At 43.3% G+C, this 23,809-nt stretch overlaps 1 protein-coding gene across 3 annotated transcripts in view; it reads right to left on the reverse strand.

The window, feature by feature from the left end:
• NUP93 (nucleoporin 93) overlaps positions 1-23,809 on the reverse strand; it is a 123,860-nt gene that overhangs the window by 42,705 nt on the left and 57,346 nt on the right. For all 3 annotated transcript variants that reach the window (XM_073307468.1, XM_073307467.1, XM_073307466.2), the window contains exons 4-5: positions 10,575-10,637; positions 6,192-6,320 (exon numbers count right to left, since the gene is read on the reverse strand). In XM_073307468.1, the coding sequence (XP_073163569.1) occupies positions 6,192-6,320; positions 10,575-10,637 (192 nt within the window). The remainder of the gene's footprint in view (positions 1-6,191; positions 6,321-10,574; positions 10,638-23,809) is intronic.

Below are 23,809 nucleotides of genomic sequence, written 5' to 3' on the forward strand. Positions count from 1 at the left end.
CTGGAGGAGCGAGTGTGACCAACCTGTCTAGGCGGTCTCGGTTCAGCCTGTACACTGAGGCTAGCCAAGCCTGAAGGGGGCAGAGCCACAGCCTGGCATGCTGTACTACATACGTACAAGCAGTCATATGGCTAAGCAACTTCAGGCAATTTCGCACCGCAGTGGTGGGGTATCGCCTGAGTTCATCTATGATGGCACCCATGGCGAGAAAGCAAGTTTCCGGAAGGATTGCCCTGGCTTGATCGGAGTCCAGGAGAGCTCTGATTAACTCTGTCCTCCGAGTAGGGATTAGGGTCAACTTTGCCGCGTTCAATATCAGACCGAGCCTGTGGAACGCCATCCGAACTAGGCTCACATGGGCCTCCACTTGGGCCCTGGAGCAGTCTTTGATTAGCCAGTCGTCGAGGTACGGGAATACTTGCACCTGCTATTTCTGCAGGAAGGCTGCCATGACCGACATGCACTTGGTGAACACCCCAGGGGCCACCGAGAGGCTGCGGAGAACTGTAAACTGATAGTGAGTGTTGTTGACCACAAAGCTGAGGAACCATCTGTGGGATGGGACTATGGACACGTGAAAGTAAGCATCCTTCAAGTCAAGGGCGGCGTACCAGTCCCCCAGATCCAGAGAGGGGATAATGGAAGCCAGGGAGACCATGCAGAACTTTATCTTCATGAATCTGTTGAGGTTTCGCAGGTCTAAAATAGGTCTGAGCTCACCCTTGACCTTTGGGATTAGGAAATACCGGGAATAGAACCCTTTGCCCCTGAACTCTAGAGGGACGTCCTCTACTGCCTTGAGTAGTAGGAGCGATTGCACCTCCTGCATGAGGAATTGCTTGTGAGAAGGGTCCCTGAAGAGGGACGGGGAAGGAGGGAGGGAACAGAATTGCAGAGAACATCCCAATTCTACCGTGCTCAAGACCCATTGGCCATGTGGGGGAAGAGAGGCGGGCATGTGCCACAACGCTTTAGCAGTATTATGGATGGTTTTAATTAGGGGCAAAGCCACCCTCGAGAGACCTTCAGGCACGAGAATGTCAGTCATGGGGTTGGTCTCCTCCAACACCTCCTTTGCCTGCACGCCCAAATTCTGAGCCACCCTTCTGAGCAACTCTGTCCATGGCCAGCAGTGTGGTGGATGTGCCTGCCACCGCTTCATCAGGGCAGGATGAGGAAGATGCCGGGCGGGTGGGGGGAGAGGGGGGCATCAGGTCTTCCTGACCTTCTGGCTCGCAGGGATCCCCCTGCACCGAAAAGACCTGCATGGTGCAGGAAGCAGTGCTGGTTTCTGGGCCTGTGCTTGTCTCGGTACTGGACCCAGTGCCAGGTCCCACTGCGGTCTTGGTGCCATGCTGCATGCCCATCTCTTGGCCTCGTGGAGGTTCCTGGGCTAAAGATGACTATGATGGAGGGGCCCATGTCTCCGAAACCACCGACAAGGATCTGGATCCTGGCCCTGGAGGTTCAGAAGGGCCATTGAGCCAGCGTCTGCCACTGGGTGGCCACGGCATCATAGGCAATACCTGTCCTTCCTCTTGTCTGGAGCGGCGCCGGCTTTGCCTAGAAGTATACGACTCTGCCTCCAAGTCTGATGAGGCCTCCGACCTCAGCAACCAACAGAGTGACACGGTGCCAGGGAGCAGTGCTGAGGTGAGGGCGAGTGGTCCCGCATCACCACTGGCTTGCCCTTAGAAGGCACTGTGCCTCTACAGTGCCGGTGCCCGTGCAGGGGACTGCCCCATCGTCACAATGAGGTCCCTAGCTGCCTCACAGGTGTCTGGCGTGGAGGGAAGGTCTAAGTCCTCCCCCCCAACACTCCCGCATCGGGGATTTCACTAGAACCGGATTCAATAGACCTCCCTGTGAGGCCCGAGTTGACTGTGCCAGCTGAGTCAGAGCCAGAGTAGGATGTCCCAGCGTGGAACGCACCGCGCTGGTGCCTCCTCACTACACTGCTCTACTGGGAGAGAGACTTCTGTTGGTCTCTCTTTTGTGCTGACTGATGAATGGAAGCGATGCTGAGCACTCGCACCTGAGGTGATCTTCGGCGTCAGTGAATGGTGGTGCTGAGGGTCCCTGGAGCCCAAGTCCTTTCTCGGCGCCGCAGCCTCTCTTACCAAGGCCGGCGCGCTCCGCATCAAAGTGCTGGGCTTGGGGACGCACGCCGCCTGTGCCGGCTGGGGACCAAGGGCAGACTCCATTAAGAGCAATTTCAGCCTAAAGTCCCTCTCCTTCTTAGTCCTTGGGCGGAAGCCTCTGCAGATTTTGCACTTCTCCATCTAATGGGCTTCCCCCAAACACTTTAAGCAGGAGTCGTGCGGGTCTCCCTTTGGCATAGGCTTTGGACAGGACCCACATGGTTTGAACCCCTGAGACCGAGGCATGCCCCGGACCCCGGGAGGGGAAATGCGGTGGGGGGGAACCCCCAACTAAAACTCATCTAAACTAACTATGAACTACTAAAACTAACTAACTAATACTAAGTTTTCAAACTATTTACCGGTACAAGAAAAGTCCACAAGGGGATGGCTTGCCGTAGCAAGGGAAGAGCTGCTCCAACGACCGTCACTGGTGGCAAGAAGAAACTGAGGAGGCAGCGGGTCGGCAGGGACCTATATACACCACCATGAAGGCACGACTCCAGGGGGCTCCACAGCCGACCCAATGGGTACTGCTAGGGGAAAAACCTTCCGACGACCATGCACGCGGTGCGTACACATCTAACTTGGAATTGACAGGAGCAAGCACTCGAAGAAAAACAGCAGCATTACCTCTCCTAACTGAACTGGAAATTGGAGACAGCACTTTTAGGTTCATTTTAAAAAGCGGACACTAAAGTCAACAAGTTAACGTGGAAAAGGCCATTTGCTGCTCCCTGCCCCAAAACGGAATAACAGAGCACTGTGCAAGCTGTCATTTTATAACCAGCAACCTCAAAGAGCTATTCCTACTGTGAAATGGGGAAAGGGGGTCATTTAGGATTCTTCAGGGAGGAGGGCAGAGGTGATCAAATATTTAAAAGGTGAAGATTATAAAAGAAGAGAGAGAAAGACTAGCAGTTGATAAGGCAACATGTACTATGTTATCTTAAATGCAACAGTAGCAGGAAAAGAAACACAGGGAGAAAGTGTGTTGAATGAATTGGAGAAATATATACAGTATATGCACATCCACACCCTTATGTTTATGTAGTGTCCTACAATTTAAATGGTTTGTTCTGCTTTCACGACTCACATTTGTTTCTTCCTGCCAAGAATTTAGGTCTTTAAAAAAAGATTTTTCTGGGACGGCAATATTTATTTTTCAAAAGTATCCATTTCCCAAAATTGCCATTAGACGGTACTGTCACCACACTTCTATTTTAAAATTAATTTTGCTCAACAATGCTGCCTTTTAAAAGGATCTTCCTTTATTTGTACTCAGCCGAGCATTTACTTTCACTTGTGCACCAAACCGCATGCTTATAAAGATGCATTATTCATTAACCTCATATGCATAGGAACATTTGTAAGCGGAAACCTGGGCAGACATTTTGTCAGCGCTCCAAATGGCTTGGCCAGTGGACAGTATATTACTGTGCAGGAGACCAGGATGGGAGGACACCCATCAAAATACTCACATTTTTGCGCAGCGCTGTCTGAAAGCATCATGAAGTCCTAGAATTCAGGGAACGTGACGGCATGCTATACTGGGCAGAAGGAAGATTTAGAGCAGTAGGGCCTCTTCATCCCTGCAGGAACGGGCTGCTTGACAGCAAAGCTTTACAACAGGAGAGGGGAGGATCGGGATAGAGCAAAACGCAGCAGCTCAGAATGACAGGCCAAAAGAAAAGCCTAAGAACTAACGTGAACTGGCCTGATTACATGAGCAGTTCTGGAACACGCAACACAAACACCAAGATCTCCTCCTATTTCCCATTCAACATGTTTTTGGAGAGAAATAGTTGGCGGGTGGCGGGGTGAGAGGAGAGGTGGGATTCAGAAGCAAGTTCTGTGCTGGCTTCTTTGAATTATAAGCTTTGCCTGTTAATTGGTCTTATTTCCATGAGTAATGTATATTGCAGTGTGCCTACACTGGCTTGCCCAAAGCCTGAGAACTGGCTCACTGGCTGGCTTGCCTCCTGCTGTGTTTGGATCTGTGCCTTTTCAACTGATTCTGCATCTCCAAAGGATATCAATTAAGCCTCTGCTATACTCTACATGCTGTGTCTGTTTGTGTCACACACACACACACAAATCTTATTTGACTGGAACAAGGCTTTAGAAGAACAACCTGCTGTGGGGGGCTTAGATAACCGGCTTTTAACACAGTAGATGCACTTCAAACCTCTCAGACCTTTGACTTCTCAAGGCAAGGACTGGAATATATCAAGGATTTTAAATGCTCTTGAAATGACACACTGATACCACAAGAGCTTTGAAGGGGAGAGTGGAGTTTAGACACTGGATCTGCACTATCATTCTATAAAACTCATTCACAAAAATTATTGGGGGGAAATCTCTTTCCACCAGTGTGCACTCTGTGTGTCAAGTGCTTTGGATGGGCTTAGTGTCCATTTTGATATCGAAGACGTCGGAAGACAAGATTTGCCATAATCAGAGCAGTCCGTTGGGCTACTAATTACAATATCCAGCTTTGGCCAGCAGCCAATAGCTGATGCTTCAAGGAAAAGCAAAAGAAAAACTTCAAAATATTTCTCTTGCACACAAAATTAAGATGCTGGAAGACACCAGAATAGCTTCGGCATCTACAGACTTCCATGTCGCAAGACAACGGGATGGTCTTGCCTAGCTTTAAACAAGTTTAGCCTGCATTATTTGCCATTCCTAATACAGCAAAGCTGGTGCCTGCAGGGAAGCCACAGTAAAGCACTAGTAAAATACCTTCCAGGGGGAGGGTGTTTCCATAAAAAGCAATGTATTAACTGGATTAACCTATATTTAAGAGATCAGCAATCAAAGAGGAACATTTCATTCACAACTTTTAATTATTTCCAAATCCCCATACAGACCATAGCCCATTAACTCCAGTATTTTTTTTTTTAAATACCACCCCGCAGTGTGCAGTGCCATAAATGGCTCCAAGGAGCAGCAGCTTTACAGGAGAGAGGAGAAAAAAGCAAGGCTAAAAAAACTGGGACTGTTTTCAGGCTTTTAAGCACAGTAATATGCTGCTTCTCCTCTTCAAGGTTATAGTTTTGCATGGAACAGTGGCTGGGGGGCTGGGATGTAACTGCACATTCCAGGGACATAGTTTGGCCTGGTGCTCCCAGCACAAAAGAAGTCGCGTTACCATAGCTTTGCGCTCAGCTGTGTGCTGTTCTGCTCACAATGTGGAGTGGTGGTGTTTTGTTTTGTTTTTTTTTTGGGGGGGGGGAGGGAAATATACTGGGTAATTGTTTGGGTTTTTTTTATTTGCACATAAGTATGTATCCAGCTTTCCTTAAATGATTTTGTTACTCTTATTCATCTTAATTAATTTGCATTGAACAAACATACAGATGAGGACTCAGAAGCATAAAACACCAACCTCCATAGAAAATGGCACCTTAAATAGGAGCCCAAGCTGTGACATTTGCTGTTTGAAGCATGTGAATTAGAGGTGGCTTGCAGTTAAACTGGGCTCAGCACAGAGAAACTTGGAGGATAAAACTTTCCTGACCCAAATCACACTCCCACACTTCTCCGTTCATTTGGTCTCTCCAAGTCAGCCCATGCCAAATCAAGCAAGTGAATGTAGCTGCTCCCCTTAGGTAGAAGGAATGTCATCTATCTAGGCCGGTACAAGATGATATTGGAGAGATATAGGATAAGAGTAAGGTTTAGACACTACCCACAGTTATACCCAGGCAGCTCCAATGACTTCACCAGAACTGCCTTGGCATTACTGCAGGCCAAGTTCTCCCCAATGGGATCAATGTGTCTAACGAGTTCCAGCCTGTGTAAGCTGTTGCATAATAAGTGGGAATAACAATACGTGTTCTACTTTCACTCAGTAAATAAAAGCCATTTTAAGAAGTCCTAGTCGCTGTAGAATTCACTAGAGATTTTAAATAAATACCACTACCTCTCTTTTTTTCATACAATCATATCTGTACAATAATCGCCATTGAATTCAGCAACACCAGATACTAGCGGTGTGTGGACTGTATAGAACCACGCACAGTGTTGATCAAATTTCAGAAATACCTCATTTTCCTGGGTAAAGTCAAGAGCATCTTCTCCTGAAGCAAGAAGCGTATGAAGGATCCTTTGTTTCACCTGTTCCCATTCGACCAGCATCGATTCTCGGTGGTACTCTTCAGCCATACCAAAGGTCTATTAGCAGAGAAAAAATAAAAGCTAAAGAACACATAGAAATACCAAATAGTCTCTAAAGGACAATATAAATTATAACCACTAACTAGTTCTGCTGTAAGTAAAGCACAGACAGGAATCGAAAGACAAGAAAAACATTAACTAGTTTAACGAATACTGAGAGAGCCCTAGAGCCATTGTCCAGCAGGAAATAATTTAGAAGGTATTACTATTCAGCTTTTTGGTGATTCAAACACAAGTGAAGGGTAGCAAAATGAAGCCATTTTAACACGTGTCTAGCTCTGTAAAATGAGTGCCTTGCACAATCAAGCCCTGCTCCTGGTTGGAGCCTCTAGGCACTACTGTAACACAAATAACATTAACAGGTTTGCATTCAAAGATGTACATTACTGATGCAACACAGAGAGCAATCTGAGGTTCATTCTATCTCTACCAGACACACCACAGGGAATTGGTTGAACTCCCAACTTTCATCAGTTGGTGCCAACTGCAGCTTCTGTTGCCAAAAAGTCTGGAGTAGAAATACAGATGATGCAGTATTTGTTCACAGACCTGCCTTACCAAGGGAGGAAAAGATTTCTCATAATCTTAACTACAGGTTTAATTTTGTATCACATTGTCCAATTAAGTGGAAGTAGGGGAATCACAGTCTGCAAAGTCTGCTCCACTTTTAGGTTTCAAGGAGCATTTGAAATAGCCTTGCATATTCACATTCTGCATGGAATACCACCAGTAAGGAATGGGTTGATCCTCCTTGCTCTGTCAGATGCAGTTAGCTCCACCTCTCTACCCTACAGCCACCTCACATCACTGATCAAACACTTCCTCAGTATCCAATACTATTAGATAGCTAATAGGAAAACTGGCAATAAAAACAACTAGAACTGCCCACTTTGCATCTCAAAACTTTGTCCAGGGACAAGTAGAAGCTGGCTGCTCCACACCATGAGTGCTGAAAGGTGAATTCAGTAAGGAGATGAAGGGGATAGAGCTCGGAGGCCCCCACCCGACCATGCCCTGCTCCAGACCTACATCTCAGCCAGGGTAACTCCCATTTTGGGCAGTCCATCCATTTGCTGGGTGCCCATTAGTGAGGGAGGAGATGACACGACACCTCTTTCTGGGGTAACGAACAGCTGCAGGTGACAGGCTAGGTAATAGGGATCTGCTCTGAGGCCATTATGCCATCCCCACACTGCCACCATCATCTGATGTGCCTTTTTACAGGCATATCTGCAACCACACTGCATTATACTCCAAGCTAGGGAGACTGGGAGGTAGGGGCAGATCCAGGTTCTTCTGGAGAGCGAGGTGCTAATGCTTTTTCAGTATGGAGGCAGAGCTATGTGTCACTCAGAGTGTGAGAAGCCAGCCCATTCCGTGAGAAGCCAGCCCATTCCAGACTGGGGTGGGGGCCCTCCCACACGGAAACAATAAAGAGTGATGTGAATGAAATCTGCACCTAGGACTATTCCTTCAGGCAACCTTCCCTGTCCCACTTCCTTCTCTGTTCTTGACTTTAGAATAAATCCAAGGTTTCTAGGTCAAATTTGTTCTATCTACTTTGAAAAGACCAGCCTCTCTATTAGGCAACTAGTTTTGGTGGGCTCTTGGGCAGTCCCGTTAAAATAAAGGTTTCACTGTATTATTACAAACCTAAAAGACATAGCATGAAAGAGAGATGCGTGTTTAATGCCCCTGTTTTATTTGGAGGCTTTTATGGGATACTCCTCATTTTTCAGGAAGCAGGCTGAAGACATCGCCCCTGAAGAATTTAAAAACAAAAAAAAATCAGGGGAGAGAGCTCAAAATTCCGGATATTTAAGTGGCATATTATGTGTTTGTATAGTGCCTAGAACAACGGGGCCCTGATCCTGACTAGGGCCTCTGTCTTATAAACAACATACAGAATGCAGGGACTGTATTCCATCTGCTTGTGGAGGGAAATCACTGCAGATGATAACAGAACCACCACTTGGACTGCTGAAGACCTAGAAGCTATAAGAAGAGATACTTTAGGACTTAATTGACTCTTCTTACGGGGGAGGAGATTGGATTCCAGGGCAGACGTGGCATTGGAATTCAATGAGCTAGGCTTCACAGCAAAAACACTTCCCACTTTCTGTCACCTGCTTGCCAGGCTGGGAGTGTCGTGGCAGCATCTCATGCAGGAGTGGAGCTCATAGATGCTAAGGCAGCCCACTTTAACCTTGGCCAGGAGAACAGTATGCAACATGGGGCACTGGACTATGGGCAGGTGTTGTCGGAGGAGCCACGGAACATTGTGAGAAACACAAATAGGCCCTGGTGAGGCGTGGAAAGCAATGATTAACGGTCTGAAAGTGCTAAACACCTGCTACTCACATAGAGTTCATGCTCAGCACCTTTTAAGGACGGTCCCTAAGTTGCCCTGTTCTCTTAGCCTTTCCAAAATTCAAGGAAGTAAACAGGACCACCTTATCTTGGAAGCAAAGATAGTTTACCTCTGAAGTGACTAAACTGATGAGACGCGAGCCCTTCAGATATGACTTTTAAACTCATGGAAGGACAGGAGTTTGCTCACTATTCCTTCAGCAACAGCACTAGAGAAGAGATGCTGCTTCATTGCAGTCCCATTCAATATTGGTGTGATGGTGACAAGTAGCCACGAACAAATGAGACAGGAAATAACCCAACATCTTCATTAGCTCCAGATAGAGAGGAGATTATTTTAGATCAGGGGTAATCCATTTTTTTTTTTTTTTGGTCAAGGTTCATATTTCTTGGTCAAGGTACAGTCAAGGTCCAAAGAAAATAACAACAACAATAATGATAATAAGCAAATAAAAAGATTTCACGGTCTGTTCAAAAGCATCTGGCAGTCCGGATTTGACCCGCTGTCTGCCTATTGACTATCCGTGCCTTAGCCCTGGTCTACAATGGGGGTGGGATCGATCTAAGTTACGCAACTTCAGCTATGTGAGTCAACTGCTGCTGCTCCCCCATCAACTCTGCCTGTGCCTCTCGCGGCGCTGGAGTACAGGAGTCGACGGGAGAGCGTTTGGGGGTCGATTCATCGCGTCTAGACTAGATGTGATAAATCGATCCCCACTGGATCGATCACTACCTGCCAATCTGACGGGTAATGAAGACATACCCTTAGATCTCACTTCCTTTCCCTCATCCAACTCTCTCTCTTTCACACGCACACACAATTTTGCACTGTGGTGTGTGACTAAATGTTTTGGTTGGCTGCACTAATTTTTTCCATCTCATTATGGCCCAATATTAGGATACTGTCAATTGGAAAAAAAAAAAAACAACAGTATATACGATTTCATAAAAGGCCATTTGACAGCCAACATTTAATTGCAGTGTCTGCATACGAGTAGATCATGAGACTTTTGTTTCTTCCTTATTGTATAATATTAAATACTCTTATGTAGTCCAGCTAGGCTCCATATTTCCACTGTAGTGTCATTACCTTTATGATTAAACAGAAATTCCAATTAGGTTTTTAAACAAGCGTTTCGAGTGTGTGTGTGTATATGGAAACACAGTGCTGCAATATTTTTGCATACAGCTTCGGTGAATATCATTTTTATATAAAAAGAATTTAGCTCTGAACATTTACCCACTAAAAACAAACCATTTAATAAAGATGCTTCGAATGTTGTATATACACAATAGTTAAATCTCATAGCACCATTGCTTGCTGGACTCTGAACACAAGTACTCACTGTATGTAGAGAACTTCACAACTCAGCATATTGACGTGTAAATTGAGACATGCTTACAGTGAATTCACTGCATATTGTCCTTTTATGGAAAGTTATCATCTTGGGAGTCTGCTACCTCCCCAAGACATTTCTTAATAAGTAAGGATCAGAGTGCTTTTCAGTGTCACAAAGAGGACGTTGCCACTTTAATAAAGAGGTTCTAATGTCCAATACTCTGTGTTGTGTGTGTGTCTCAGATCTATTGTCAAACCCATAATGGCTAACCCACTTGTTAACAGAATTACCACATTCTCAAAATCAAACTCATTATACTGCAAGGACTTTCTGAAAGTACAGTTTCAAAGGCTATGTACACAAAAACAAATTCTACTCTATTCATAGAGCAAAGAATAAGTAGTACTAGCCATTTATAATTGTTCCATACACTGTGAAAGAATCAAGAGCTTTTAAATTTTATCTGTTTATCAAAGACAGCACTTGATTTGTGGAAATGTTCTTTTGGATTTTATTTTTTTAATACTCCTTTCCAACTTACTCTTTTCCTGGACTCTTCAATGGCTGACAGCAAAGCATTATCTTTTTCATTCTTCAGGAATCCCTAGGGAAAGGAGAAATACAGTTTTGGTTGAAAATCAGCCTTACATCAGATGCACACTGCACTACTCAGCTCTTTCAACTTTAAAGAAGTGCTAACAGCTTCCTCCCCAGTCCACCTCTGAGGAGTTTAAAGGTCATTTTATTTCACTCAAGGAACAGTAAGATGCCCATAAAGCTCAATGTGAAAATGAAAATACATTAATCCCCTGTTTTAATATGCATTAAATCCTAGTGAAGTATCCTGCTTCTATTCTTTTATCTCTGTGTCCCAGCAACTGCTTCCTCTCGCTCTCCATTTGAGGGAACCAGGATGAAAGCTTGTTAGAGCGATAAGCTAAGATAAGATTGTTGGACGCTAGTAAGTAAAGAAGGTTTGGACTTCACAGCTTCAGGCAAGGGCAGAGTTTTAGAGGCCAACTGGAAAGCATGAGTAAGAGCTTATGGAAATTAGTTGCAAATGGGTAAAATGACTAAACAGTTGAAAAACACTCCGGAAAAGTCTGCAAACAGTCTCTTCCCTCCTCCCCACAGCACACCATAAAAAAGGGGATTTAAAAAAAAAATCTATTTAGATTATTTTTTACTCAAACATGGCTGGTCTAGGTTAGCAAAACATGCAAGCCATTGCAGTTAATACCTTGCCTGCACCTGCATGTTATTTTTGTTACTCTTCATCAGCAAGAACACGTATTTCAAAGATTTGGTGTGGATCTCATTCATTACCTTCAGAAGCAAGCACTAAGACCAACCAAGATGCCTTTATTAGAGCAGAATTCACATATCTTTATTTTGTAATTTTTCTGTGATGTATCTCCAATTGCCAAATCATCCAGGTTTATTATCCCTGGGCTTGGAGTCAACTCATTAGTAAGCCTTAAAAAAATAAATAAATAAAAACACCCACCAACTTTCATTTCCGCTACAACTATCAATTATAATGACCGATAAAATAGGAATAACTTAAAACTGTGTGTTAATTGAAGAAAGCTCTCAGATTAAGAGTAGGAGTTCAGCATGTTATACCATTGATGTTATATGCACTGATCATAAGGAATATGTGGTTGTGGAAGCACCTAGTGGTCCCAATCAGGAATCGGAGTCCAATTGTGTTATGCACTGCACACACACACACCACAAAGACGGTCCCTGTCCTGCAGATCTTACAGACCACCAGTACCACTCCTTATTCCCAGACTAGTGCTGGTGGGCTCCTGAGGGGTGCTGAACTTCCTCAACTCTCACGGACTTCCATGGGATAGGACATCACTCAGTTTCACACATGCTTGAGCCCTTAACGGAGGATATCTGCCATAGGCACTACACAAGCAAAGCTGTGCACAATGTGACAGAGTGGAGGGCAGTTTTATACGATCTTGAGTGCTACATTTTTAATTTTGGGGGGTGTGCATTTTTTTAGTACAAACATGGCACTGACTCTGGGTGATAAGTCACACACTGGCGCTACAGATCCAGAGCTACGTGCATGCGTGCACAGCGTAACAAGTTTATGTATTACAGTCAGACAATTGCGATATAAAAGTCATACATGCACAGGTAACCAGAAGGTGAAGCCTGGTTTTTCAGTTCTCCCAAAAATCCAGGCCTGAATCAGTTTAGCAACTAGAGAACTCTTTAGCTGATAACAATAACAGGGTCCCTATTCTCTGTGCCCCAAGCCACTTGACGGCAGCATTGCACAGACAGCCCATGCAGGTGACGTATGTTTTGCCTTTATTGAAGGATTTAAAAAAAAAAATGAAAAAAAAATTGAGCACCAAGGCTGGATGAATTTCAAATTCTAAAGATAAATCAAGACAGATGATCCTTGTGTGCTGCCTTTGAACTGTAGGGTTGGGGACTATCCCTACAGCTGTCAGTGACTACCCTAGTCACCTACTGACTGGAACAGGACTGAATCTTTGATTGGCTCCTCTGCTAACCCCCACCTTCCAAGATCACTAATCAATAAGGTTTGCTGGCATCTTCAGGGGGTCATTCCTTGAGCACTTCTCTCTTAAATGTAAGCGCCTTCTGAGCAATAACGCTCGCCTCTAACAAGCAGGGCCTCTAGGATATCAAGGCTCTTTGTCTAGTATACCAAGCAGAGGACAAGTTTCCCCTCCTGCCAGGAGGATGCTGATGTTACAGAGAATGTCACATGCCTCCTGTGCCACATGTTGCTCTTCATTTATCACAGAGAAAACCCTTCCTCCAAGACCCAGAGCTGCAGGTTTCTGGATGGGATGGAAGCCGAAGGTGCTGAGTATAACCCTGGAGATCCCAGGTCCCTGTGACTCTCGATGAGGCTGCTGTCTAGTTCTCCTGTGACGAATGAACTCTCTTTGAGGAGCGGCAGACCGAGCTGTATCATGATGTATTGGAGAAGAATTATGCACTCCGCACCTCACTGACTAAAACTCAACTCTCCTCCTTTCACTAGACGCTCCGTGAACTCAGATGTCCAGGGCCTATACTAGAGCCTGCGACTCCCCTGAGAATAGCCACCAGCGCAGACAGGAGGACATCATTGATTTCATGGGGGAAAGTGATTACTGTGATATGAGCAGAGCTCAGGATATTGCCCTCAAGGGGGGCAGGGGGGAGGGATAGCTCAGTGGTTTGAGCATTGGCCTACTAAACCCAGGGTTGTGAGTTCAACCCTTGACAGGGCCATTTAGGGATCAGGACAAAAGATTGGGGATTGGTCCTGCTTTGAGCAGGGGGTTGGACTAGATGACCTCCTGAGGTCCCTTCCAACCCTGATATTCTATGATGTGAGAGATAGGATGACTGCTCATGTACCTGGCTAAGAAATAAGGTGCAATTTTTTAACAGTGAGGGTAATTAACCAATGGAACAGTTTACCTGCAGATGTAGTGGATTCTCTGCCATGAAGTTTTAAAACAAAAGACTGGAAGTCTTCTAAAAGATATGCTCTAGCTCAACCAGAGGTTGGGGGCCTGACGAAGAGTTTATTGGGTGAAATTCGATGGCCTACGTTATGCAGACTATATGGCCATAGTGATCCTTTCTGGCCTCGGAATATATGGTTCTATTAACTTAAAAACCCGGAATAAACCTCGCAATGCCTATCCTAAGAAAACAGATTTGTTTTAAAATGAAGATGTACCTCATGTTAAACTTTAGGTCTGGAACATGACAATCACTTTTTAAATTAAATGGAAGCTAATCATTCAACTTCTGAAGGGGGAGCTTCCAGCAGCTGCTGTTGGAATGAATCCCAGCTACTTAATTCATGCTTTGTTTTAACAAAAATAAGTTCTGGCACTTGTTACATACGGGTCTGTAACCAGAACTGGTATACATTAAAAACGTAAAGGATGACCACCTACTACTACTACTTATTCCTTATATGTTGATTACTTTGCCACCTAGTGGCATAAGGCTTTTTGTTTTAAGCACAGATTAATATTTGCATGTACTGTATCTGCTTTGAGGAAACTCCTCTCTGGAACCAGGGAGAATGGTAGGATTGGGATGCGAGTGGGACGGGGGAGAGAGATGCACTCCATAAATATTAATTAATTTATTTTCACAACACTCCTGTGAGATGAGGGGGTGGCATTATACCAATTTTACAGCTGAGGAACTGAGGCACAGATTTTGAGATCTAGTTTTCACTAATTTTGTGTGCCAATTTGAGACACCTAGGACCTGTTAATTCAGAGTACATAGCATTACATAACGCTTTTTATGTGCAAAGCACAGCTCTCATTGATGTCAGTTGCAGCTGTGCTCAACCCTTCTGCAAATCAGACCCCAGCATACCAAGTCAGGGCCATAGAAAAAGAGGAACACACAACTAGTGACAACCTGTGAAAAGTTAGGTTTAAGTGACTTGACTAGCATCACACAGGAATGTTGTGGCAGAGGCAGGGATAGAATCCAGTTCTTGTGGGCAGCATTCAGTTGCCTTAACTATGAGACCGTGCTTTGACTTCCAGCAATCCTCTGCCTCATTCACTACACACCTTCCAACTTCTGCAACAAAAAGAAGCAGGGGCCCTAAGGACAATGGACTCCTTCACTACTCAACCTTGATTCATCCCCCAGAGCACGTCCATCCTGTGGGCTGAATCAGACAGTGGTCCTCTGGAAAAAATACAATGTGATCGTGTAATTCAGGATTATATCAAAATGCATACACACCAGGGGGATGAATTAAGGTTGCTTTTGAGTGCTTGACTTTGCAACCTTAATAATGTTATTTTAACGTAGTTTGTGTGTGAACACTTTCATAGAATTTTAAAACAAGCAAACTGAAGAACAGAAATTCCATCATGTGGCAAATCTGACACCCACATGGGTCATCAGCAGGGTTGGAACCTTTAGATTTACTGCAGAGGTCTCTGCTACTTGAGCTAATAAAATAACTGATACCAGAAGTAGGTTATCTTCTATGAGAGCCAGCATTTAAGTGGGATGAGACAGTCTGCCAATAGGTTTCACAGGTATTCGTGGACAGCAGAGGAATCATAAGACACTGGAATCTTGGGTTCCATTCCAGACTCTGTAGAAGGATGCCCTCTAGTGGCTACAGACCCCTTCTGTCCTGTCCCCTTCCTCTCTCTTCCCCACCCCAGCTCCTCATACCATTTTCCCATTCTCCTCACCTACCAGCCCCAGGCTCCAATACTCATATTTGTCATTCCAGTCTCCCCCCACCCTTCAATACAAGCCCCTCCCCAGGTCCAACTTTCTTCCCTTCTGCATCCGTAGCAGGTTGCTTCCTCCTTCTCCTCACTGCCTGGGTATGAGCATGGGCATTATGACAGCACAAGAAATATCGGTTTCAGAGTAACAGCCGTGTTAGTCTGTATTTGCAAAAAGAAAAGGAGTACTTGTGGCACCTTAGAGACTAACCAATTTATTTGAGCACAAGTTTTCGTGAGCTACAGCTGCATCCGATGAAGTGAGCTGTAGCTCACGAAAACTTATGCTCAAATAAATTGGTTAGTCTCTAAGGTGCCACAAGTACTCCTTTTCTTTTTACAAGAAATATAGTCTCCCTGATCTCAGTTCTGATGCCCAGCCTTCAGCAGCCCAGAGCTGCATTTGCAGGGAAAGCCCTGCTTAGTCCCCTGGAGCACCAGGCTGCAGAATACCCAGTGCAGGAGGGATTCTTCAGGGAATTTAGCTGTGAAGTTCTAACAGGTCTCAACTGAGCATGTACAAACTGCAATTTTTCTAGGGCTCATAACTTGGCCATGACACCAAGGCCATCACTCTACCAAATTTCAGGTCCCTGAGATGGGGGTGCTAGATCTATTCAAAGAAAAGGTTGTCAGAATTTTATAATGTGGGCAAACCAATGTATTTTCTCTGCTCTTGTTCTTAGAAATGGCTGAACCATTTTGGCTGAAATTTTCAAAGAAAAACAAACAATGAGCCCAAAGCAGACACATGGCACAGAAAAATTCAGCCCAATTTATTAAAGCTCAGCATGGTTACAAGTTTCTGAAAACAGGGTCTTATAATGGAAAGTGCTGGACTACCTTGATAATATGCAGTGCTCTGAGCCCTGCCTATAATAATCCAGCCTCATTTTTGGCCACTTTACAGAGTAATGTAGTTACTGTCTCTGGTCAAAAATAATCTCTAATCCGGTCCTAAAAGTTAACTTGTAAATTAACATGAGAAGTGGATAAGACTTCAGGGTAGAGACGACATGATCTATTCTGAGGCACCAGTGACCACTTTCCTAGATAAAGTAAGCTCTTCTACCATAATAACTGACAGTAAAATAAGGTTTTTCTAGAATTTACAAAAAACAAAACCCCAAACCTTGGTTTGCAAGGCATTATCTTCTCAGGAGGCGGCGTAAGAGGTTATTTTTTACAGCTACACCTAGAACGCCAAGAAGTCGTAAAGCTTGAACATCTGTGCCACTTGATTACTCTCTCAAAGCTTGAAATCATTTGATGTCTGTTAGTTTTATTGCCTTCGTTGTCTGACAGGAAGGCTGAAATTACTGTAGTCAGCACCTTCCTGCTCACGTTTGAATCCCAGAAAGAAAGTGTTTCAGTAAATAATTAATAATTGCTGAGAAAGGGCATGTGTGGTCTCAGTGGTCTCCTTTGGATAAAGGACTGAAAGTCTCTTTCATTTACTGCAATAAATAAGGTTAGTAGATTCTCACCTAGCTGGTGGAAGGATCTTAATTACTTCCACCAAACAGGCCATACTTTTAATACTTGCTCTCAGTATTCTAGCCCTCCGAGGAAGCAAATGTTGCCAACTCAGTGAACTGGGGCATTTTATGGGATGGCAAAGCTTCCTTTTTCACTGGCATGGGAAGAAAGGAAAAAAAACTGAACAATCTGTGACCTTTTTTCCATCCCAACTGTGTTAAACCCAGTAGCTTTGGGCCAGTTATAGATTCTTAAAATAACTGGATTTTGAGTACATTGAAATTTTTTCAGGTAAATGGTGGGAGAGAAAAGTTATATAGTGGGCAACAGAGCCACTCTTCAGTGGTGGCCTCTATACATTGGCGATGGAAGATCCAGATGAAGCATCTTGTTTTATTTATAATTATTTCTATTCGCAGTGGTTTGCTTTAGTTAAGAAAAAATCGGAAAACCATTTGAATATACTAGCATTGGTATGCCTTGACATGCTTTACTTTCAAGGATAGCTCAGTCTGGAAACATGGAATGTACAGCAAAACTGCCTTGGAGGTTACTGAAACAATACGACGCCCTGCTATATATAACGAATTGTCTATCATTATTGGTTACGCCTTCGCTGGTTTTATGTCAGATGGGTTCAGCATAACATGATATGGTGTGGCCATGCCCCTGTAAGTAATTCTGTGCCTCTGCAGAAGATGAGGACTTTCCAGAGTAGCATATGCAGTGCTCGGGCTTTGCTCCGGCTCCTCTCACATTTCCAAGATCACACACCTTTTGGGAGTTCTTGCAGATCTTTTGAGGTCTTTTGCATTGTGGCTGATATAGCAGCAAAACAAATATGGTAGACACTCAGAGTTAGGAACACCAAGGGAATGCAGGTCATAACTCTGAAATCTTTGTAACACTAAACAAAACATTTTGGTTTTTCTTTTAAAAGTTTACAACTGAACATTGACTTAATACAACTTTGAAACTTTAATATGCAGAAGAAAAATGCTGCTTTTCACCATCTTAATTTAAATGAAACAAGGACAGAAACAGTGTCCTTATCTTTTCAAAACTTTTTTTTTTAAAGCTTTCTCTTTATTTTTTTAGTGGTTTACATTTAACACAGTACTGTACAATATTTGCTTTTTATTTTTTTCGTCTCTGCTGCTGCCAGATTGCATACTTCTGGTTCCAAATGAGGTATGTGGTAGACTGGTCAGTTTGTAACTCTGGTGTTCATAACTCTGAGGTTCTACTGTAGGAAGCTTCAGCTTGTGAATAGATTTTGGACACAGGTACAGATTTTGGCATGCATACGAGGTATACTGTTTCTTCCAAAGTATCAAGGCAGCTATCCTAGGATCTGCTGCCTGAGCCTGAAAGACCCAGCAAGCTTTATACAACTGATTTTCCTCTTAGGGAATTTTAGATGGTAGGATTATGATGGGGCAAAAGTAGTTTCCACTGCCAAGGACCCAATCTGGAAGTTCTTACTCACAACAAGCTCCCAGTTAAGTCTGAAATTAGAATAAGTGGGCACCAGAAGTCCAGTGAAAGTTGTGTGCAAGTAAGGAGTGGATGGTCAAGTCATAAGTTAGAATGCATGGATAAGTGAAGAAGGAAGGTAGAACAGGGCTCACCACACTGTATATAACAATGTCTTGAGTATGAATTGTTCAACAAACACACACCTTGCAAATGAGTTGGTCTTTGGGGAGGGAACATGTCCGTGGCTCAATGGCAGAACAGATGTTCTCAATGGAGAACCGTAATGAGGCCTACCTCTTCTACCCTTAAATTAGACAATGAGAGGTGAAGGATAAAGTTAGCACTTCAGGGCTTAGCAGAATGGAAAGTTGGCAGAGTTTGAGAAAGGCAGCTGAGCTTGTCAAACTGCAAATAAGCATTAGTTCCCTGTCATTATGTTTATGCTAGGAAATCCTGCAGGAATTTCTGAAGTGGGAAGAGATTTCCATTATTGATTGAGCTGAAAAAAGGCAACAGAGCACACTGGAAATATTCATATTTCTAGGGTAACCATACGTCCATATTTTCCTGGACACGTCCAGCTTTTTGGTTCTTAAATCGCCATCCGGGAGGAATTTTTAAATATCTAAAAACGTCCAGGATTTTGCCATTATTATTTCTCCCCAAAGAAGAGTTGATCATTCAAGAAAGAGAGTGAATGCTGATCACTCAAGAGAGTGCCCGCTTTTTCCCCCCTTGCTCCCAGCGCTTGCACCGCGAAGCAAGCGGGGGGGGGGGAAGGTGAGGAGGGGGAACACGGCGCGTTCAGGGGAAGAGGTGGGGCTGTGGTAGGGATTTGGGGAAGGGGTGAAGTTGGGGCGGGGCCGTGGGCAAGGGGCACAAGCAAATACCCTCCCTCCCCCACCCCCTGTGGAGTGTCCTCTTTTTGAATGTTCAAATATGGTAACCCTAATATTTCCCCACAGTCAGGAATCAGCTACTAGGTATCAGAGGGGGTAAACATTTTTAAGTTTAAGGGGTAAAATGTAAGGGTCAATAATCGTTAAACAGAACGCTACATTGATAAATTGAAACAGTTTGCTCTCAAGGGAGATTTATTGCTCTTTTGGCTGCATTCTTAGAGGTTGGCAACCAGTCCCCCATCGCCACCACGTCTAAGAGCGCCATGGGATGGTGGGTCATATTTAATTCATTTTAAATTGAAGGTCAGAGAATAACATACGTTTTGCAGTGGTTAGTATTTCAAACATATTCTAACTCAGGCACAAACGCCACTCAATCATGCTGGTCACAGGGATGGTCCTAAAGATACGTTACTTGCCTTTTTTTAAAGCAAAGCAAAACTATGCAACACTGCTTCAAGCAAGTTGAATTTTGCAAGGCTACTTTAATATATATTTTAATGTGTGTTAATTCACTACATACTAAGAGGGCCACAGAAATTATTCCTACAGCAACAAAATGCTGTACAGAGAGCTGACATATACCCACAGTAACCTATTTTTCGTATAGCGGCAGAATTTCTTGCTGGGTAGTTACGCAGAGAACTAAGTGTTCAAACTCAGCAGGGGGCAGCATACATTGCAAAACTAAAAAAGGGGTACTGCCATTTGCCAGGAAGGCTGTTCAAGGAGGCTGCATGCTGTTTAGAAGCCGCAGGTTGCAACTTTTGCTTTAAAAGGTGGCATCAGGTGGAGCAGGACCTCTCTGCCCTTCTGTCAGGGTATCACTGATGTAGTGCTCAATTTTAAATGCAGCCTTTAATCTCTGTGTTGCACAGTGAGCCTACAGCAAATATTTACAAGCAAATTGCTTCATGCTGTAGATTAGTGCCTGCAATGAGACATCTTTGCTAGTACTGTTTTAACCATTTTAGACAATCTGATCTGTGCTAGAAACAGAGTTTTCAGACGCAGCTATGCTGGGTTCTGTTGCAGTAATGTCATTACCGCTTTTAGCTACAGCAGGGAAAGCTCTCGAAACTGCTGAAAGAACAGTTTCTCTTGAAGTCTGTAGATTCTCTTGATGTCTTTGCCACTGGAGTGGGGCAGATGGTGCATGATCTTTGGCTCTTGATGAAACCATTTGGATTGGCAAATGGAGACGTGAAATGTTCTCCCCTGACAGACATAATGCCTCTAAGGTAAGGATAAGAGATATAAATTGGCATCATCTTGATAGGAGTGGAGGAGTTACAAGAAAAGGCTCCCTTTATGGTCTATTCTGCTAATAATGATTACTAACTTTGTGCCCTCTATCAATTACAGGTACAAATCACAGAATGCGTCTACTGGCTTTTTGAACACATGCAACATGTGCACCCACAAATCACGCAGACCGGACATCTGCAGCCTATCACTGTTCCTGCAGTTGTATCTGAAAAACCAGGGACTATTTTTTGAAAATTTGGCCCACAGTCTACAGCAGGCATAAGATAGGATAGGAGATCACCATATGGGGATTGATATAGTAAGGCAGGATTCCTGAAAACGCTCTCCAGTTCCACCATCCTGAGAGTCAGAGTAAAGCTCCACAACTCACAACTTTGCACATAGGACGGCTCTAGGCATGTTACACAGATGCAGGCATGTCCACTGCTAGCGACAAGGTCACTGAACAAATAGTCACTCGTAAAAACTATAAAGAAACGAAAGACTAGGGGAAAAGGGATTACACTTAGACGAACTGTTTCACACAGATACGACAATGGTGAACTACAGTACATTGGATTTAGAAGAGGCAGGCAACCACCACATTTTCAGGGAGATGCACCAATTCAATAATACTTCTCATTCTTGGTAACTTTCAAAGGAAGCAGGATGGGAAAAGAAATTTAAGTCCACATGTCAAAGAGACAAAGCAGACAGGGTTGAGCGACTAAGAGGGCAGCACAAGTAGGTTTACAATGGCTGCAAGGCACACGACAACTGAACTCTCTAGGTTGAGTAATGTCAATTGTCTGTTAGCTAACAGACTAACTATATTTCACACTGTTCTGCCACCTTCCATCTCCAGAAGGATCTCAAAGTGACGGACCATCATTAATCTTCACATTACCTTTGTGAAGGAGATAAGTGCGTAATGGTAGAGGCAAGAGTAGAACTCATAGCTCCTAACTCCCAGCCCTGTGCTTTCGCCACTAGATGACTTTTCAGCCCAGAGACAAACTTAATATTCTCTACTGATATTAAAGATCTCCATTGTGCCATATGCAACAAATGTTAGTTCTCCAAACTGTATTTGCTGTATACAGCCATGGAGGAGAGTGAAAAGCGTATACAGTGAATATAAACAGCATTTACCATTCCCTGCTGGTACGTAGTGTCAGTCACTTAGACTGGAGTCACCAAAGAGAACTATATTCCTGCTTTGCAGTGTTGCTCACGCTGATTATTTCTGAGCAGAGATTGTCACTATTGGCATAGGAAAATGAGTCTCAGCTTGATTTTGGTTTCTTCTAATTCAATATCATTTTGTTTGGTGTACTCTTTTGTTCTATTACGTGAAATGATATTTACAATTTGCTTCATCCCTAATAGCACATGGAAATCCACAGAAATGTTTCAATTCACATTGTTTTGTAGTATTATTTTACCGACATCACAGGAGTTTGTGAGGTTTAATAATCCCAAACCTAATTATAAAATTGGACAGATTTTTAATCTTAAAAGGGACTACCAGGTTAAAAAAAATCATATTGTTAACAAAACATACCCTTACCTGTATTATTTGTAACACACTAAAACTGAAATTTTTTAAAACTATTTTTTAAAAATATTTCTTCTGTTTTTTTTCCACTTCATGACAATGAAATCAGAATAGCCACTTTCACTTTTGTGTACCAGCCAAGTTTGCTTTCGGGTTCTAAGACACCTTCCCAACATTGCTGTGGTTGAACTGCAGACAGCATAGGGGAATGTGTAGTTAAAAAACTGTTTCTATTGGAATTTTTTTTTAAAGTCACAAACAATGTTCCCTCTAATTTTTGACAGGCCGTGTGTGCAAAAAATTTCTTCTGTGCGAACTGTTGTGCTTCTGTGCAAATTTTTGTGCGTGCAGTGTTTTGCTGTGTGCGCAGGGTTTAGGATCTGTGTGCGCACGCACAGCTTAGAGAGAACAGGGGTCACAAACACTTCTATCTGTGTTAGATTTTATATAACGTTATTTTTATAAAATCTAGATCTGGGGCAAATTGTCTGAGACTGAGCCTCTTTAAATGGTAGATTGTAGGAAATGCTGCAGAATCCCCGTGCGCATCAGCTTTTACGATAATCACTGACATGATACACACACGTATTAGAAGAGTTATCCTCCCTTCTCCTATTCCTCCTCTCTCCACTGTTAGATATCCTCATACTCTCACTTTGTGTCATGTCTACAATTAAACCATAAGCACTTTGGTACTGGGAACTAAGTCTTATTTGTTCTATAAAGCACCTGACAGACTCTGTTCACTGTATTAGTAATAAACAAGATGTAACGTTACTAAGAATCCTGATCTGTTTCGATATCATGGCAAAGAATAGACGCACCACATCTGAGAAGGGAGAAAAGGGTAGCTAAAGAAGGCAGCCACCTTTACAGATGGAAAAGTCAAAACCTAAACAAGAGAACCCAGGTGACTGATCTCTTGTACATTGTTTAAGATAGAATGGCCAACTGTTACACTGTTCATCCCAAATGTGCTAGCTCAGCTTGCTAACAACACTGGTACAATATATCCGAAAACAAAAATAATCATCATCATCATCATCATCTCCTCCTCATCCACAGCTCCCATTAGTATTAGTGAAAGCAAACAATTATAATTTGACATTTTGGTTAAAGGGCAACATTGTATTTATAGCATTGCTCACAATACAATTCTTTGAAATGGGGGATAGACCCACCCTGATAGATTGCTTTGTATGAATCAGTCTCTTATGCTGAACCAATTTGGCACAAGGTGTTTTACCATTAGCAATGACATCCGCTCTAGACAGAAGTGAATGAACCATACACACCAGAAGTTGAGGTGGTGACTAATCTTATCAAACTGCAATCCTAGCGAATTCTCCCATTTTCTAATCCACTAATGAATGTCTTTTATTCTGTTTTTAAACAAGATTTTTAAATGCAGAGAATGAGTCTGCTCTGGGGTTTTGTTCAGAACCATCAATAGGAGCTATTGTATCTCTCCTGTCTTATAAATGCACCCGCATTAGCATCCTGATAAAAAATGGCAGAAACAATGAAACATTATTGCAAATGTACAAAAAAGTGTGTACGCACCATAGTACTAGAATCAAAATAAAACACTGCACTTGGGCTGTTCTTAGGAACCAGCAGTTTTGCTTGAAATAAACAAAATTATAATGTATTTCGCTCTAAAGGCTTTGGGATCCAAAGTGCCATCTTCTATAAACAGCAATAAGGAAGCAATGTAATTAACACAGAAAAATCATTTCAGATCAGGTATTATGGTAAGCTACTATTCCAGCTTCTTCCAACATCATTCCTTTAAATGGAATACTGGAATTAAATGAAGATCAAAATGATTCAG

The sequence above is a fragment of the Lepidochelys kempii genome, chromosome 12 (genome assembly GCF_965140285.1).
Source record: "Lepidochelys kempii isolate rLepKem1 chromosome 12, rLepKem1.hap1, whole genome shotgun sequence".
Taxonomy (NCBI): Eukaryota; Metazoa; Chordata; order Testudines; family Cheloniidae; genus Lepidochelys; species Lepidochelys kempii.